Source organism: Bufo bufo, chromosome 1 (genome assembly GCF_905171765.1).
Source record: "Bufo bufo chromosome 1, aBufBuf1.1, whole genome shotgun sequence".
Lineage (NCBI taxonomy): Eukaryota > Metazoa > Chordata > Amphibia > Anura > Bufonidae > Bufo > Bufo bufo.
The window spans coordinates 206,284,428-206,300,246 of record NC_053389.1 but is presented as its reverse complement, the minus strand read 5'-3'; the positions used below and the strand labels follow the sequence as shown (position 1 = coordinate 206,300,246).

The 15,819-nt window shown below is 43.1% G+C and overlaps 2 protein-coding genes across 2 annotated transcripts; both read right to left on the bottom strand.

Annotated features, from left to right (window-relative positions):
* Nucleotides 1–4,858: 4,858 nt before the first annotated feature.
* Nucleotides 4,859–7,964, bottom strand: LOC120999741. The gene is made up of 2 exons (XM_040430757.1): nt 7,456–7,964; nt 4,859–5,510 (listed from the first exon to the last, which is right to left on the bottom strand). The coding sequence occupies exons 1-2, from the start codon at nt 7,491–7,493 to the stop codon at nt 4,859–4,861; spliced, it is 690 nt and encodes a 229-aa protein (XP_040286691.1). The 5' UTR covers nt 7,494–7,964.
* Nucleotides 7,965–8,050: 86 nt separating this feature from the next.
* LOC121003042 lies at nt 8,051–11,970 on the bottom strand. Its single transcript, XM_040434590.1, has 2 exons — nt 11,130–11,970; nt 8,051–10,112 (listed from the first exon to the last, which is right to left on the bottom strand). The coding sequence occupies exons 1-2, from the start codon at nt 11,845–11,847 to the stop codon at nt 8,107–8,109; spliced, it is 2,724 nt and encodes a 907-aa protein (XP_040290524.1). The 5' UTR covers nt 11,848–11,970; the 3' UTR covers nt 8,051–8,106.
* Nucleotides 11,971–15,819: the final 3,849 nt, after the last annotated feature.

Genomic DNA, 15,819 nt, shown 5'->3' with positions numbered 1-15,819 from the left:
GTTTACTACTTTTTTTGATAAACCAAAGTTTAATAAGTTTGATTCTTCAGAATCCAGGCTGTTAACTTTAGTATTTTCAGGTCTGGGTGAGTGATGGGCCCCTAACTTAGAAGGTCCGGCCTCTGAGGTAGAAGGAGAGGAGCTTCCACGCTGAGGGCTTTCAAGAGGGAGAACCAACTTCTCTTGGGCCAGAAGGGGGTCATCAGGATTAGTGTACAATTTTCTTTTAGGAACTTCTGTAACACTCTGGGGATAAGCGGAAATGGGGGGAAAGCGTAGACTAAGTTTGTTGTCCAACTCTGGTGGCGTCTACTGCCCGAGGATGATCCCTGGGGTTGAGGGAGAAGAACTGGTTTAGCTGATGATTTCTCCTGGACGCAAACAGGTCTATCGTCGGCCTGCCCCATTTCTTTGTGATTAAGTGGAAGGCTTCTGGAGCTAACCTCCATTCCCCTGGGTCTAGTCTGTGCCGGCTTAGGTAATCGGCCTGAATGTTTAAAACTCCCTTCAGATGAACCGCTGAAAGAGATTGGATGTTGCCTTCTGCCCAGGAAAAGATTTTGTTTGCCAGGTTCTGTAGCAGGCGATGCCTTGTGCCTCCCTGGTGTTGGATGAAGGCCACGGCTGTAGCGTTGTCCGAGTAGACTAGGACGTGACGACCCTCTGCCAGCTGACTCGTGTGTTTCAGTGCTTCCCACACTGCCCTCAGCTCCTTGAAATTTTAGGATTGCTGACGTAGTTCCCCCATGTTCCCTGGTAGGAGTTTCCCTGGACGACCGCTCCCCAACCGTGGAGGCTGGCGTCTGTTGTGATGACTAGAGGGAGATCTTGTGCCCAGAAAATCCCATTTTCTAGGTTGGATTTGCTGAGCCACCAAGTTAGTGATTTTTTGGTCTCTGCATCCAAGAATATTTTTCTTTCTAGGGTTAGTTGCGATCTGTTCCATTTGTCTAAGACGAACTTCTGGAGTGGTCTTAGATGGAACTGTGCCCAGGCTACTGCTGGAATGCAAGAAGACAGACTTCCTAACACCTTCATGGCCTGTCTTATTGAACAGAATTTCTCCTTCTTGAACTTCCTCAAAGCTGTTTGAAGTTTTACTATCTTTTGAGGTGGCAAAAAGGATCTTTGGGAGACTGTGTCTAAAGTTATGCCCAGAAAAACCTTCCGTTTGGATGGGATTAAATCTGATTTTCCCCAATTGATGAGCCAACCTAGGTTCTGTAGATGATCCAGGACTAACCCGAGATGGATTTCCATGGTCTCTATGTTGTCTGCCACTACCAGTAGGTCGTCCAGATAGGGGATCACACAAATTGCCTTTTCTCTCAAGGTTGTCAAGGCTTCCGCCATTATTTTGGTGAAAACCCTTGGGGCAGACGAGATCCCGAAGGGGAGACACCTGAACTGGAAATGCTGAATGTTTCCCTCCAATTCTATCGCAAACCTTAGGAACTCCCTTGACGACTTGTGAATTGGGACGTGATAATAGGCGTCGATTAAATCTATTGTGGCCATCACTGCATCCTTCTTTAAGAGCTTCACTGCTGACTTCAGGGTCTCCATTTTGAATTTTTGATATCTTACATATTTGTTTAGATGTTTCAGATTTATAATTACCCTGGATTTCCCGTTTGGTTTCTTTATAATAAAGAGGCGGGAATAGAATCCCAGTCCTGTCTGATTTTTTGGAACAGGCTCTATGGCGGCCAAGGTGAATAGGTTTTTTATGTCGTTTTTTAAGGTCGTAGTTTGAGATGGGGGAAGGGTAGTGATCACATATTTCTGTGGAGGGGAAGAGAGAAGATCTATCAGATAACCCTCTTGGATAATACTTAAGATCCACCGGCTGTTTGTTACGTGCTCCCAAGATCTTAGAAAGGAGCTGAGTCTTCCCCCCACTGGTATGGCGTCATTGTTTACTGTTGGATGAGGAGGCTTCAGCCCGATTTGGGTTGAAGAGGAAACTTCTCCCTCTGCCTCCCTTCGCATAGCTCCACCTCCCAGTCTTCCCTTTATCTTTTTTATTCTCGGGCTGAAAAAATCGGTCACGAAAGGACTGCCTTTTTTGTTTATATCGTTCCTCTGGAAACCCCCTTTTTTTATTTGTCGCGTTGTCTAGGATTTTGTCTAAATCTTCTCCGAAAACGTACTGACTGTGGAAGGGGAGTGCGATTAATTTATTTTTAGATGTGATATCTCCTGACCACGCTTTAAGCCATAGTGCCCTTCTCGCTGTATTTGAGAGAACAGCTGTACGGGCGGATAGTTTAACGGATTCAGCTGCTGCGTCTGCTAGAAAGGAGGTTGCCATCTTTAATAGAGGCAAGCTCTCTAGAATTTGATCCCGTGGTGTCTTATTGACCAGATGTATCTCCAGCTGGTCTAGCCAAAGGTTTAGTGTTCTGGCCACACATGTAGAGGCAACGCCTGGTTTGAGAAGGGCCGCCGTAGTCTCCCAGGTCTTTCGCAAGAGACTCTCCGCTTTCCTGTCTAGAGGATCTTTCAACTGTGCTGAGTCTTCAAACGGCAGGGCCGTATGTTTTGCTACCTTGGCCACTGGCGCGTCTACTTTTGGAATGGTCTCCCAATCCGTACAGTCCTCTTGGCTAAAGGGGTAGCGCCTCTTAATTCCCCTTGGGATAAAGGATCCTTTATCCGGTTTTTCCCATTCTGACCGAATTAATTTCTGGACACTATCAGGGACTGGAAAAACAGCCTTCTTCCTTTCACCTAGACCCCCAAAAATTTCTTGCTGGGTAGACTTAGGAGCTTTAGGCATCTCCATCTGAATGGTGGCCCTGATAAGTTCATCAATATCTTCAGGATTGAACAGGAAGCGCTTATATTCACCCTCTTCATCTGAAGATGCCGGGTGTTTTTGGACAGATTCGGAGTCTGAGACCGCCAGCCCCTCAGAGTCGGAATCCAGGATAAGTGATTTAACACTACGGGAGTCCTGAGTGGGGGGAACTTTGGGGGGAGTAGGTTCTCTGGTAGTTAAGGCTAGCTGAACCTCTTCTTTTACCACTTTTCTAATGTCTTCAATTAAACTAGAAGACTCGGCCTTGATGACATTGGCGGTACATTCTTTACACAGGGGGTTGGATCCAGTGTTAGACAATCTTTTGCAGCAAATACCACATTTTCTAGTTTTTTTAGCTGCAGAAGCCGAATCCTTTTCTCCCTGAAATGGTAAGGGAGGAAAGGATGAGCAGACTGAACCCACCATACAAAGCATGTACCTGAGAACAGGTTACTCACTGTCCCAGGGTTTGATGCAGGCTCGGTTCCAGAGCCCGGCGTGAGGGGGGTGCTCATCCTGACTCCCGACCGCTTCAGAGATGCTTCACCAAATGTGAGAGCCGCGCTATGCAGGGCGCCGTTACCCAGGTCCTGAGCGTTTTTATAGCGTCTCCATGTGCTTCTCATGCTGCAGGACCTGTGGCGCATGTTGATGACGTCAGCGCGCTTAGCTCCGCCCCCGGCGTCTGACGTCATCCGCCTGCCGGCCGGAAGGGACACATCACAGTGCCGATCCGCCGTGTTCCTCCTTCCCTCTGCATCAAGCCCTCCGGGACCGCCGCAGAGGGAATCTTCGCAGGGGCACTACCTATGCGCCCGAGCCCAGGCCTAACCGAACGGAGGAGGGAGAGCTGCACTGCAGATCCGACCTCAGCCTGCAGATGAAAAAAATAACTCCAGGTGAGCCCAAACGAGCTCCGTGCACCTCTCCTGCTTCCTATCCTGATGGGACAGGAAAAACACTGGTGATGTGAGGAGGGGGTGGGGGTTTTAACCTCTCTGTGTTTTTCCTGTCCAATCAGAAGGAAGTCAATCTCAGGACTTGGTGTCATGGAGACGACTGGGGAAAGAGCCATTAGCCCCTTCATACAACTGATGTATGTATAGGGCTTTTTACTAGAAAATCCCATTAAGACACTTTCAGATGCTAACTGCAGAGAGTCAATTTCATCTTTACTTACTTGGTATACTGTATTAGCAAAGAGTTTCGTAGTAATAAAATAAATATTAATGAATTGCACTATTCCACAAAAAGGTTACTATTTAAATTATTATTTTTTTATTACAATTTTTTTTATTCCTGACAATGTAAGGCTCCATTCACACGTCCGCAATTTTCCTTACGGTCCGTTTTTTTGCGGATCCGTGTTTCCGTAAAAAACAGTTTTTTTACAAAAGTGCATCCACATCCATTCCGTGTTTCCGCAGAAATAAAAAAGGAAGGAGGAATACATGCTGCTAAGGTACCAGCAAAAAAAAAAAAATTATGTAAAAAGGAAGGAGGAATAGATGTTGTTAGGGTACCACCAAAAAAATATAAGATGTTAAGCCTCTTGCACATGGTCCACAATGCATGGGCACCGACCGTGGGAGAGTCGCATGCGGCTTGTGAAACCATTCACTTGAATGGGATCCACGATCCGCATCCAATGGTCCAAAAAATAGTTAGTTTAGATTAGGGACTCACAAGAGATTGAGGACCCTTGACGTGGGCTTGTGGGCTGAGGTATTGTGTAAAATCCAATAAAAAATAAATAAATTGGTGTAAATACCTTATAATACATCATTTTTAATTACATCAATTAACATTTTTTATATATTGTGCGGCCGTTCCGTGTATTGAGGACCGCAAATTGTGGTCCCCCATGCACGGAACAGATTCACAACTTTCTTGTGCATGAGGCCTTATTTAATAATAATGACCTAATTACATAATATGTAAGTCAAAATTAAAAACAAAACATAATTTATAATTTAGAACTTTTTTTATTAATAATTTGTAATAAAACATTAAAAGTATAATTTTTTTTTATTATTAACAATAATAATTTTTTTAAAGGTCATACAATTCCCTCATAAAAGGGCCCGGTGCTTGCACAATTGGGGGATCAGGGCGATGACGGGAAGGAAGATTAAACTGTTCTCTTCGAGATGTATTTAGATATTCTTCCAGGTGATGTGGCTCTTGGGGGACAGCGAACCGATCAAGAACTTGAGTCATAGCAGAAATGCACTGTGCATGTCGTTCTTCTGGCACACGACGCAAGAGGTAACCTAGGCCTTTTAACAAAGTTTCCACTTTTGCTTCAGAGCGATTCCGGGTTAGATATTCCATCACCATTGTATCCACCTGGGTTCGCAGATCTACACCGGGATCATTCTGTTGCTGACGTCTACCAGAAAAACGACACACTGGAGCATTAGCTGCTACAGGAGTTACTTGTTCTGGACGAGGAATTTCTTCTGGTCTTTCCTCAATTACTACAGAAGGCTGCAGTGGTGGATCTTGTTCTGTAGCCTCCTGGTTATCCGCTTGAATTATTACCTCCATCTCGGCAGACATTTGTTCGGATCCGTGTGCTTCTGACAGAGCTTGAGATTCTGCAAGAGCTTGTGATCCATGAGGTTCTGACTGAGATTCAGATCCCGGAGCTTCTAACACTGCTTGATGAGATCTTGGAGCTTGAGAAAGATTGTCCACGGTTCTGTCGAGAAAATATTATAATTAATACATTTTATATACAAATTTTAAGGGCTCATGCACACGACCGTTGTCCCGTTCCCGTATTGCAGATAGCATTTGCGGATACGCAATACACGGGCACTGTTCCATTGTTGCTCCGCATCATGGATGTGGACCTATTAATTTCAATGGGTCTGCAAATCCGGAGATGCGGAATGGAAGCACGGAATGGAACCCTACGGAAGCGGTACAAAGTGCAATCTGGGGTTCCGTTCTGTGCCTCCGCACCGCAAAAAGATAGAACATGCTCTATATTTTGGCTGAGTTGAGGGATAGGGAAGCTATTCAAGGGAATGGGTCTGCGATCCCCATGCGGCTGGGCCACGGAAGGTGCCCGTGCATTGTGGAATGCAATTTGCTGTCAACAGCACGGGCACGGGCTTCACACGGTCGTGTGGACAAGCCATTTTTATGTAATGTTTAAAATTCATATGGTTTCTTGATTTTTAAACCTTCTCCACTCTTTTGTTTCGCATTTATTTCTCGCCGGTATTTAAGTGTGGGTTCACACTAGCGTTAGGGATTCCGTTATGGCTTTCCGTTAAAGAATAACGGAAAATAACGGAATTCCCACACAGAATGCAAAACAGAAGCCTTTAAAAAGACATTCCATTTGCTTTCCGTCCTAAAGAAGTCTATGGGAAATCTGTTGATGGATCAGTTATGCTTTCCCATAGACTTAGGACCGAAAGCAAATGGAATGCCTTTTAAAGGCTTCCGTTTAGCAATCTGTGTGGGCAATCCGTTATTTTACGTTATTCTATAACGGAAAGCCATAACGGAATCCCTAACGCTAGTGTGAACCCACACTTACAAAACAACATATGTATTGAAAGTCCAAAGGCAATGATATTTATAAAAAAAATAATTTATACCTTGCCTCAAATATAGTGTAATATAGAGCAACCAAAAATAGTACCTACAAAATTGCAACCTCATCCCGTAAATTCCAAAATGGAGTCACTTTTCTGAAGTTTTTACTGTAGGGGTGCATCAGGGGAGCTTAAAATGTGACAAGGTGTCATAAAACCAGTACAGCAAAATCTGAATTCCAAAAACAATATGGCGTTCATTTTTAGTGCCCTGCTGTTTGGCCACACAGCAGTTTACAACATCACATGGGGCATTTCTGTAAACTACAGATTCAGGGAAATTTATGGAGTTTTATTTGGCTGTTAATCCTTGCTTTGTTAAAGTATAAAATTGATAAAAAATTTAAAAATGCCTAAAATTTGCTGTTTTCACACCATTTTTGTTTTTTTGTATTTATAATGCTCATCTGACAGGTTAGATTATATGTAATTTTTAGAGCCTTTTTTTATTTTATTTCAAATAAGAAGGCATCTTTGAAAAAAAATTAATAAAGCCACTTTTTATGGATTTATTTATTTGGCAACTGTCTCATGTAGGAGCTAATTTTTTGTGGGATGAGTAGACGGTTAGATTGTTCATATTTTTAGGTGCACACAAATGATGCATAGCAACCAATGACGCCATGCAATCCTGCACTCAGCAGCATGGCAGGCCCTGTTTTCCTGACAGTGACATGGTGCAGCAGGTGACATTACACCGCATGGGCCTGCAGAAGCACACGGTGTCATTGGTTGCTATGACGCCGTGCAATCCTGCAGCATGGCAGGCCCTGTTTTCCTGACAGTGACATGGTGCAGCAGGTGCCAAGGTGACATTACACTGCATAGGTCACATGCAGTGTAATGTAACCTTGGCACCTGCTGCACCATGTCACGGTCACAGTGTAGGAAAACACGGCCTGCCATGCTGCTGAGTGCAGGAGAGCACGGCGTGATAGCAACCAATGACGCCGTGTGCTCCTGCACTCACCTCCACTGTTGGCCGGATTTTCACAGACAATTTAAATACAGATACTATCAATTTTTAATACTCACTGATTGTCGCCTTTTTTGCTGTTGATGCAGCAGACCATGCTGTCGGCAGCAATTCCTTTGCAATTTCCTCCCAAGAGCGGTCTTTTTCTAGACGTTCATGATACATCTCTGCACGTGTATCCCATAGTGCAGGGCGCTCTTGAATCAGAACAATTAGTTTTTCCACATTGATTTCTGACATTCTCCTATTCTTCTCTTCTGCCACACAACTTTCTCTGGCTCAGAAAGTCTTGACAGGACAGGACAGGAGGATGTGCTAATTTTTTTCAACTTCCTGTGGATCTTCAATTGCGGACGTGTGAATTGCAGATGATGATGACATTTGGTGTCTTTCCGCATGTCATCCGCATTTTTGCGGAACCATTGAGTACAATGGGGCCGCGGACCACAATTTGCGGCCAAAAGTAGGACATGCTTCATACTTCATGCATCACGGAAGTGCTGTTGCGGACAGCAAATCCGCATCTTTTACTCCCCCATTGAAATGAATGGATCCGCACCCGTTCCGCAAAATTGCGGAACAGATGCGGAAGGAAAATTGCGGACGTGTGAATGGAGCCTTACTGAGAGACTCATCAATTACTATGTAATTTTGCAACTGTACTACAAAAGGGTTATTCATTTTTGTTCCAGTTTTTAGGGTTTGGAGTTTTATAATATACAGCAGACCTGTGCCTGACTTGTTTGCCACGTATTCATATCTTTCTGCTCTGAAATACTTTCGAAATTGTTTTGAAGTTCACTTTGTGCAGCTGAAATAGTATGGTGCTGGGATAGGTTTTTTGGGGTATCTACAATTTCTTCTCTTGGTCTTGAAGATAAAAGACTGGTTTGAACAATACTTTCAGCAGTTTTAAATTCATCAACCTGCTTTGTCTGAAGAGTGGATGTGTCTTGCTCTCTTTCGCTGGTATGTATATTATCTGCTTTGTGCAGATCAGATGACATTAGTGCAGCTTGCTCAGTGCCATCCACATTTAGATCATGAGCATTGTCTTTATCCAGGTCATTTGTGGGTGGAGAAACACTTGCTTCCCGTTGTAATGTTTTTTCAGGTTGAATATTTACCGCCTTTTCATTTGAGGATACATTTGAAAAATTGTTAAAATTATTAATTATCTGGGAATTGGAAGGTGTTTGTTCTGAATTTGAAGATAAAACTGCTTCTTGCTTGACCTTTGTTTTGTTTTCATGTTTCTTGTGTATTGGAGATGGCTTTTCTATTTGTACATGGACAGTTTTAGTTTCAAGACTCTCTCTTGAGTGTGATGGTGGATGTTCTGGATGATGGTGGATGTTGCAATTATTTACTGTTTGGAAGTCACCCAATGGTTGCAAAGCTGGAGGTTCTGTTTGCCCACAGGTTTTCATTGTGCTTATCGAGTTGTGTGACTGCAAAGGTAAGTTATCGGTGTCCTTTATTGGAAGAAACGATACTTGATATGGTTTTGTGTCCTGCAATATCATACTTGCATTAGATAGCAATTGTGTTGAATGTTCTGGACCCTTTAACTTGTTGTTGCTATGATATGGAATCTTTTGCTCAGTAAGAGGACTTACAGCATCAGGTAAATTCATTTCACTCTCTTTGGCCTGAGATCTATTCTGTTGTTCTAATACAAATGAAAAACCTGAAGAATGTAAAATGAAGTGGGGTAAACTGGAATCTTCAGGTACATTTTGTGAAGATCCATCTTTGGTAGTTGCTCCTTTAAGGACTACATTTTTATCTAAATACATTTCATTTTGATCTCTGCTCTTGTATATTTGATGGTGTTCTTGTACAGATGGAGGTGCTTTGTGTTGAGGTTTTTTATTATTATGGTTTGGTGAAACTCTTTCATCAGTTGCGAGAACTGAAAGCTCTTCTCCAAGAGATTTGACGTAAAAGGCATGTGCATTTTTACCTAAATAGGACATTTCCTCTTGATTACTGCTCTGGTTTATTTGATGGGGCACTTGTGCAGATGGAAGAGCTTTGTGTTGAGGTTTTTCAGTAATCTGGTTTGGTGAAACTCTTGTATCAGTTGTTGGGACAGACAGCTCTTCTCCAAGAGATTTGACGTAAAGGGCATGTGCATTCTTACCTAAATATGAAAGTTCGTCTTGATTACTGCTTTTGTTTATTTGATGGGGCTCTTGTGCAGATGGAGGCACCTTGTGTTGAGGTTTTTCATTAATATATTTTGGTGAAACTCTTGTATCAGTTGCGGGAACAGACAGCTCTTCTCCAAGAGATTTGACATTAAGGGCATGTGCATTCTTAACTAAATATGAAAGTTCATCTTGATTACTGCTCTGGTTTATTTGATGGTGCTCTTGTGCAGATGGAGGCACCTTGTGTTGAGGTTTTTGATTAATATATTTTGGTAAAAATCTTGTATCAGTTGCTGGAACAGACAGCTCTTCTCCAGCTGATTTGATGTAATGTGCATGGGGTACATTTTCAACACTCGATGGTTTGTCGTCTATTTTCACTACTTTCGTGATATGTCCTTTTATGGGATTCATTTGCTCATAATGGAAAGGTAGTTGTGCATCGTCTTGTAGTTTTTCATTCTGTCTTTTCAAGGAATTTGAAGAATGTGGGTTTGATACAATTTCCTGTTGAATGTCTTTCTTGGTAAATAAAGAGGCAGCTCCTTTTAGTGCAGCATCTGAAAAACATAAAAATATTGTAAATGAGTAACATTTCTTTTTCCAGTACTAGAATACTAACGAGCAGGGCAAGGCTTCACATTTTAATGCTACCCTTCACCTATCCAACTTCTTTATAGATACTATAGCAAATGCAAGTACTACTTATACAGACATCTTCCAAAAACAAAAGAGCTTTATTTCAATGCTCAGCTCACTTATAGTAACAGGAGTCTAGGAGGGTGCAGGTGAAAATCTAATTCTCTGGCATTAAAGTACGGTCTCTTTGAGGCTCTTGGCAACATCCTGCATTGGTAAACATCTATCACTAGCTCAACAGGATGAAAATCCAAAACTCTGACACAAAAAGAAACTCAGCTGAGTACCCATGGTAAAAAAAACCTCTGTGTAGTCTCAGAATAAAATGGGTAATTTTGAAGATGGCTCTCATTTTGGTAGACAATGCATGATTTGTTCATTTACAATAATGAATTAAAGGGGTTGTCCGAGTTCAACTTATTATGTAGCACTTTGTCCTCTTCACCAGGCTGCAGCCATGACATATTGCTTTGGCTGCAGTAGTGACATGCCGGTTTTGTGTCACTTCAACACTGGCACAAAACCTTATATATCACGGCAACAGCCCCGCAGAGAGGGCAAAGTGGTGGTGCTGGATCAGGGACTTGGGAGGGTAAATTTAAGATTTTATTATTTTAACACCATCCCTGACGTTTGCCAGTGAACTTGTACAGCCTCTCTTATATACAGATATGTCCACCCTTATCTTTACTTGAATTTAGTTAAATATGTTAAAATATCACTACCAGCTAGCAAGTAAGGTGGCAACACACTCACAACCACTGGGTGGCCACATATAGATATCTGGAGACAGAGAATCATGTTTTTTTTAGGTTGAGCCAAGAGCAAAAGGTAAGGAAGGACACATCTGTATATATATGTTCAATAAATTGAATAGAGGGGACAGTCACATTGGTTACCCCTACAGTAATACGCTCTTGTATAAGCTTTGGACTTACCAGAGTCTCCAATGGCAGCAGCGTTAGTCGGATGACTTTCCACAGGAACTGGAAACACAAGCAATTGGACCCCTACACCTTCTATTTTTACCACATCCTTTAGTTCCAGCAAGAGTTGTTTCAGTGTAGTTGAACCCCTGAATTTAAGTGGCTGTCCAAACTGAAATAGATATAATTTTTGTAACTGGAAAACTGATAGTCCATTGTCATGCTGATTCAATAGCAGTTGAATGTTCTCTTTGATAACGCAGTTGGAATGTACTAAGGCTCTAGTTTCTACTCTAGAATAGGATTGGGTCGCATTGGTCGAATTAACCCTGGTTCCTACATTGAATGTTAAATTATTCTGATTAAATTGTTGTCCGTTCTGATACACCTGGCTTTTTTGTACATTATTTGCACAGATGGATGCATATGATACATCTGACCTTACTTCGAGAACAGTTCTTGAGAAACATTCCACGCTTTCTATAACTTTTGGATTAGTGGATCTGACATTTTGAAACAATGTTAACTTTGTTTCTGATTTTGGATTTGTAGGTTTGAAATGACTTTTTTTAGAAATGTTATTTGACTTTGCAGCACCTGCTGCAACAGGAACATTTGCAGATGGTCTTGCATGTACAAGGTTGGAGGTCGGAGGTTTAAGGCTTGCGGAAACTCCATGGCCTTTTGTAGATTTAATAATTGTAGCAGTCTTTTCAGTCAGATTCTTCATATGACTGAATGCAGGATCTGGGTTTTTGGCAGGTAGACAACATTTAGATGTTGATGTTTCTTTAGACTCTTTTCTTCTTGCAGAACTTGTTTTGTTGATCTGCTGAGAAAAAAATTTCTTTTTAGTTTACATACTCGTATGAAAAAATGACATAGAACCTAATCTTAACAATGTTAACATGAAGCTATATTACTGTGAATCTCTGTGACCCTTCTGTTGTCCTGCACTACATCATCCGGGACCACATGATGCAGGAGTTGCACATAACTTGCAGTTAACTCTCCATATTATTTCAATAAAAGTGCAATGTCTCCCTATAAGAAAGACGGTCAATGGTGATTTTGCAACAAGTCCAACCAGATTTAACTCTTTGTTGGTCTCAAGGTCACTTCATGTGTATGACAAAATGTTGACCCTTTGATCTGAAATGTCTACAGTCACGATTACTCTATTATCAAGCTGGTAAGAGAAAACTATTAGTCAGAACTTGGCTTGAATGCCCCCTGCTCTCTATGTAGGGACACTGATGATTGTATCACTGGAATTAGCAGGAACAAGTGGACTTCTATTGACAGTAGATTAACCAGACATTTTTGTAATACCAACTATACAACAAAATGCCACCTTCAAGGGATGTTTGCCATTTCCCCCATGTAACTGGACTTCCAGAGGGAAGCATACTTACCTGCACCTAATGCTGGGTTCTGGCTCCTTTGGTCCCCTGCTGCTACGCTCCTCTCCCTGCTGGTACACTTCCTGTGGGATGGAATTCACATGGCCGATGCATCATATATCCCCCATGTATCACATCACTGCGTCACTTGACACATAGGACCGGAGCACCGGTGGTGAGGGATTGAAGAATCCAATGGCAGGGAGCAGGCAAGTATGCTTCCCTCCACAGGTCTGGCAACAAAGGGAAGTCTGGCTAAAAGGACCCCAAAGGCGGATAACCCTTTTGATTTTCACCCCTCGACATTTTGGGCAAAAATTGCACAAAAGTAAAAGTTCACTTTAAAGTCGTTATCGTTAAAATTGATGACCTATCCCTAGGATAGGTCATCATCATTATCAGATTATGGGGGTCCTTCTCTCGGTACCCCTGCCGATCAGTTATTTGGATGAGCCACTAGGCTTGGACAAGTGCTACAGTCACTTTATTGCTTAAGTCACTCTGGACACTGTATGTACTGCAAAATGTTGTACTTGTAGTCATAGTTGTTCTCAGGATTGCAGCTACAAAGCTGCAATATCCTACACCACTGCAGAGTTTTTCCATACAAATGGTGAGTGATGTCTACAATGAAGTTAGTGCAGTACTTGCACGAGCATTGGGGTTTCTTCAAACAACTGAGCATCAGGATGGTGATAGTTGAACCCAATCTAATATTAATGGTCCATCTTAAGGCTAGGCAATCTATTAAATGGCTGGATAACCACAACATGAACAGCATCTCTGGGTTCATCCAGGCTTTGGCTATAGAAGGGCCTGGCGGTGGAGCAGAGGCTCCGGCTGCCTCCTCCGCACCGGCCGATGCAGGGGGCACTCTCAAATCACCTGGGACTCTTCTCTCCAGGGCAGCTCGGATCGCCTCCATCGCCTGCAGCACTTGAGGATCATGATACCACATCTTGGCTTCCTAATCTATCTTGTTTTCCTAATCTGGCTTTTCTGGTGCACCATCCTCGCAGTAGCTAACTTGCCAGCTGCAACTAGTGGAATGGGCAGATCCCAGTGGGCAGTCTCTTTCCTTCTTATGCCTCCACTGGGCAGATCCTTCTTTTCCTGTGCTTGGAGTGGGAAGACGACATAGGCAAAGCATGGCCAAGATGGCGTGCGCTTGATGGCGCAGTTTCGATGGTTGCAACAATAATAAAGTAATTATTTAAGAGGTTCAAAAATGTCTTTAGGCCTTTTGTAATGATAAGGCACAGAAGAAAACATCCTGTCTAGAGATGAGCGAATCAAAGTTGACGAAGTGGAATTCGATCCGAATTTCAGGAAAAATTAGATTTGCACCGAATCCAAAATTTCCTCACGCTTCGTGGTAACAAATCAAATTTTTTCCTAAAATGGCTGCTGAACATGTTAGGACATGGAGCAAAGAACTCTGGGAATGAGGGATCACCCACAATGTCATGCATGAAGCCAATCAGCAACCAGCCAGCCCTGTGATGTTACAGCCCTATAAATAGCCTCAGCCATCCTGGATTCAGCCATTTTCCAGTGTACTTAGTGCAGGGAGAGATGTCAGCAGGCGCTAGGGACAGTGCTAGGAAAGACTTGAAAACTTTTATTTTGCTGAATAGAAGAAGTTCAGGGAAAGAGCATTAGAAGTGTAGGGAAAGGATAGGGAGGAATTATTCCACACTATTGAAGCAGAACAGGGTTCAATAGGGGAGTTTACAGCCTGAGTAATAGGAACAATCTTATTACACCTTGCTGCACTGACTGGGGATCCAAATTGCCATTATACTGCTGCTTTCAGGTTTGCAATAGATGATACCTCTGTAATTCTAGGAAACCGTTCTTTTTCTTGGGGTTGCAAGTGCTGTGTGATACAGCCAATAACAGGGTGTATTACTAGGAAATATTTATACGTCTTATTAGCCCTTGTGCGGTGCAGTTACAGTATATGTTCTAAAGCCTTTTTTGGCGTGCATTAGTGCAAAAAAAAAAAGTTTTTATTTGCCATTTAGCGGTGTAGATATATGTTCTAAAGCATTTTTTGTCATGTATTAGTGGCAAAAAATAGTATTATTTGCCATTTAGCAGCGCAGTTATATGTTCTAAAGCTTTTTTAGCCGTTCTGCGGTGCAGTTATACGTTCTAAAGCTTTCTTGGCATGTAATAGTGGAAAAAAAAAGAAAAGTATTATTTGCCGTTCAGCGGTGCAGTTATATGTTCTAAAGTCTTTTTGGCGTGTATTACTGGCAACATTTTTTTTTTATTATTTGCCGTTGTGTGGTGAAGTGACACAATTACAGCCCTTTTTGGCATGTATTAGTAGCAAAAAAATGTATTTGCCATTGTGTGGTGAAGTGACAAAATTACAGCCTTTTTCGGGGTTTATTAATTTCCTTTTTATTTACTTATTTGATCTAACAGTATGTCAGACAGAGAAGTGACAGGCTCTGCACAGGCGAGGGGCAGAGGCCTAAATGTTTCTGGCACAGGCACAGGCCGCAGCAGAGTAAGGGGGCGTGGTAGCAGGGGTCAATGCCAAAGGCCTGAGCTCCCAGTTTCGGCTAGCGGTCGAGTCTTGACCAGCAACCCAGCGGTTCTTGAATGGTTGACTCGGTCATCCATTTCATCCCAAGTGACATCGGACACCCCCCAGCGAAGACTCGATGGGTTCGTCAGACACAACCCTTAGTTCGCATGGCCCAGGAGCAGGCCCTGTGCCCTCACCTGTCCTCAACCTGCCTCTGTCCTTTTCTGTTCCCTCAGAGAAGTATTATATGCTGTGGACTCAGCTCCACTATACAGCAAGGACGAGCTACTAGAGGACAGTCAGCAGCAACTGCCCAGCCAAGATCTGGAGGAGGCATCCGCCACTTCCTCCGGTAGGTGGGCAAATAATGATGAGGAGGGTGGTGTGGGAGCTGGTGTTGCAAGCGGTCAGGCTCCTGGCTCAGAGACTGTTGAGAAGGACATCAGTGACGTGCAGACAGTACTCGATGATGATGTAGCCAATCGCAATTGGGAGCCGGGCGACGAAAGGGCCTTATCATCGGGAGAAAAGGGTGGCAGCTTGCCCATGAGGCAGCGGCGGAGCCAGCAAGTCGCTACATGGACGGGAGTAAGCAGGGTGGAAGCAGTGGGAGGTTGGGAGCCAAACGTGCCCGGGGTAGACCACCCACTTTGCAGGAGCCTACCTGCCCGGAAAGTAGTGGTGCAGGGGTTCACAGAGGCAGCAGCGGTAGCAGTCAGTCAGTGCGGCGGTTTGGCAGTTTTTTGTTAAGCCCCCG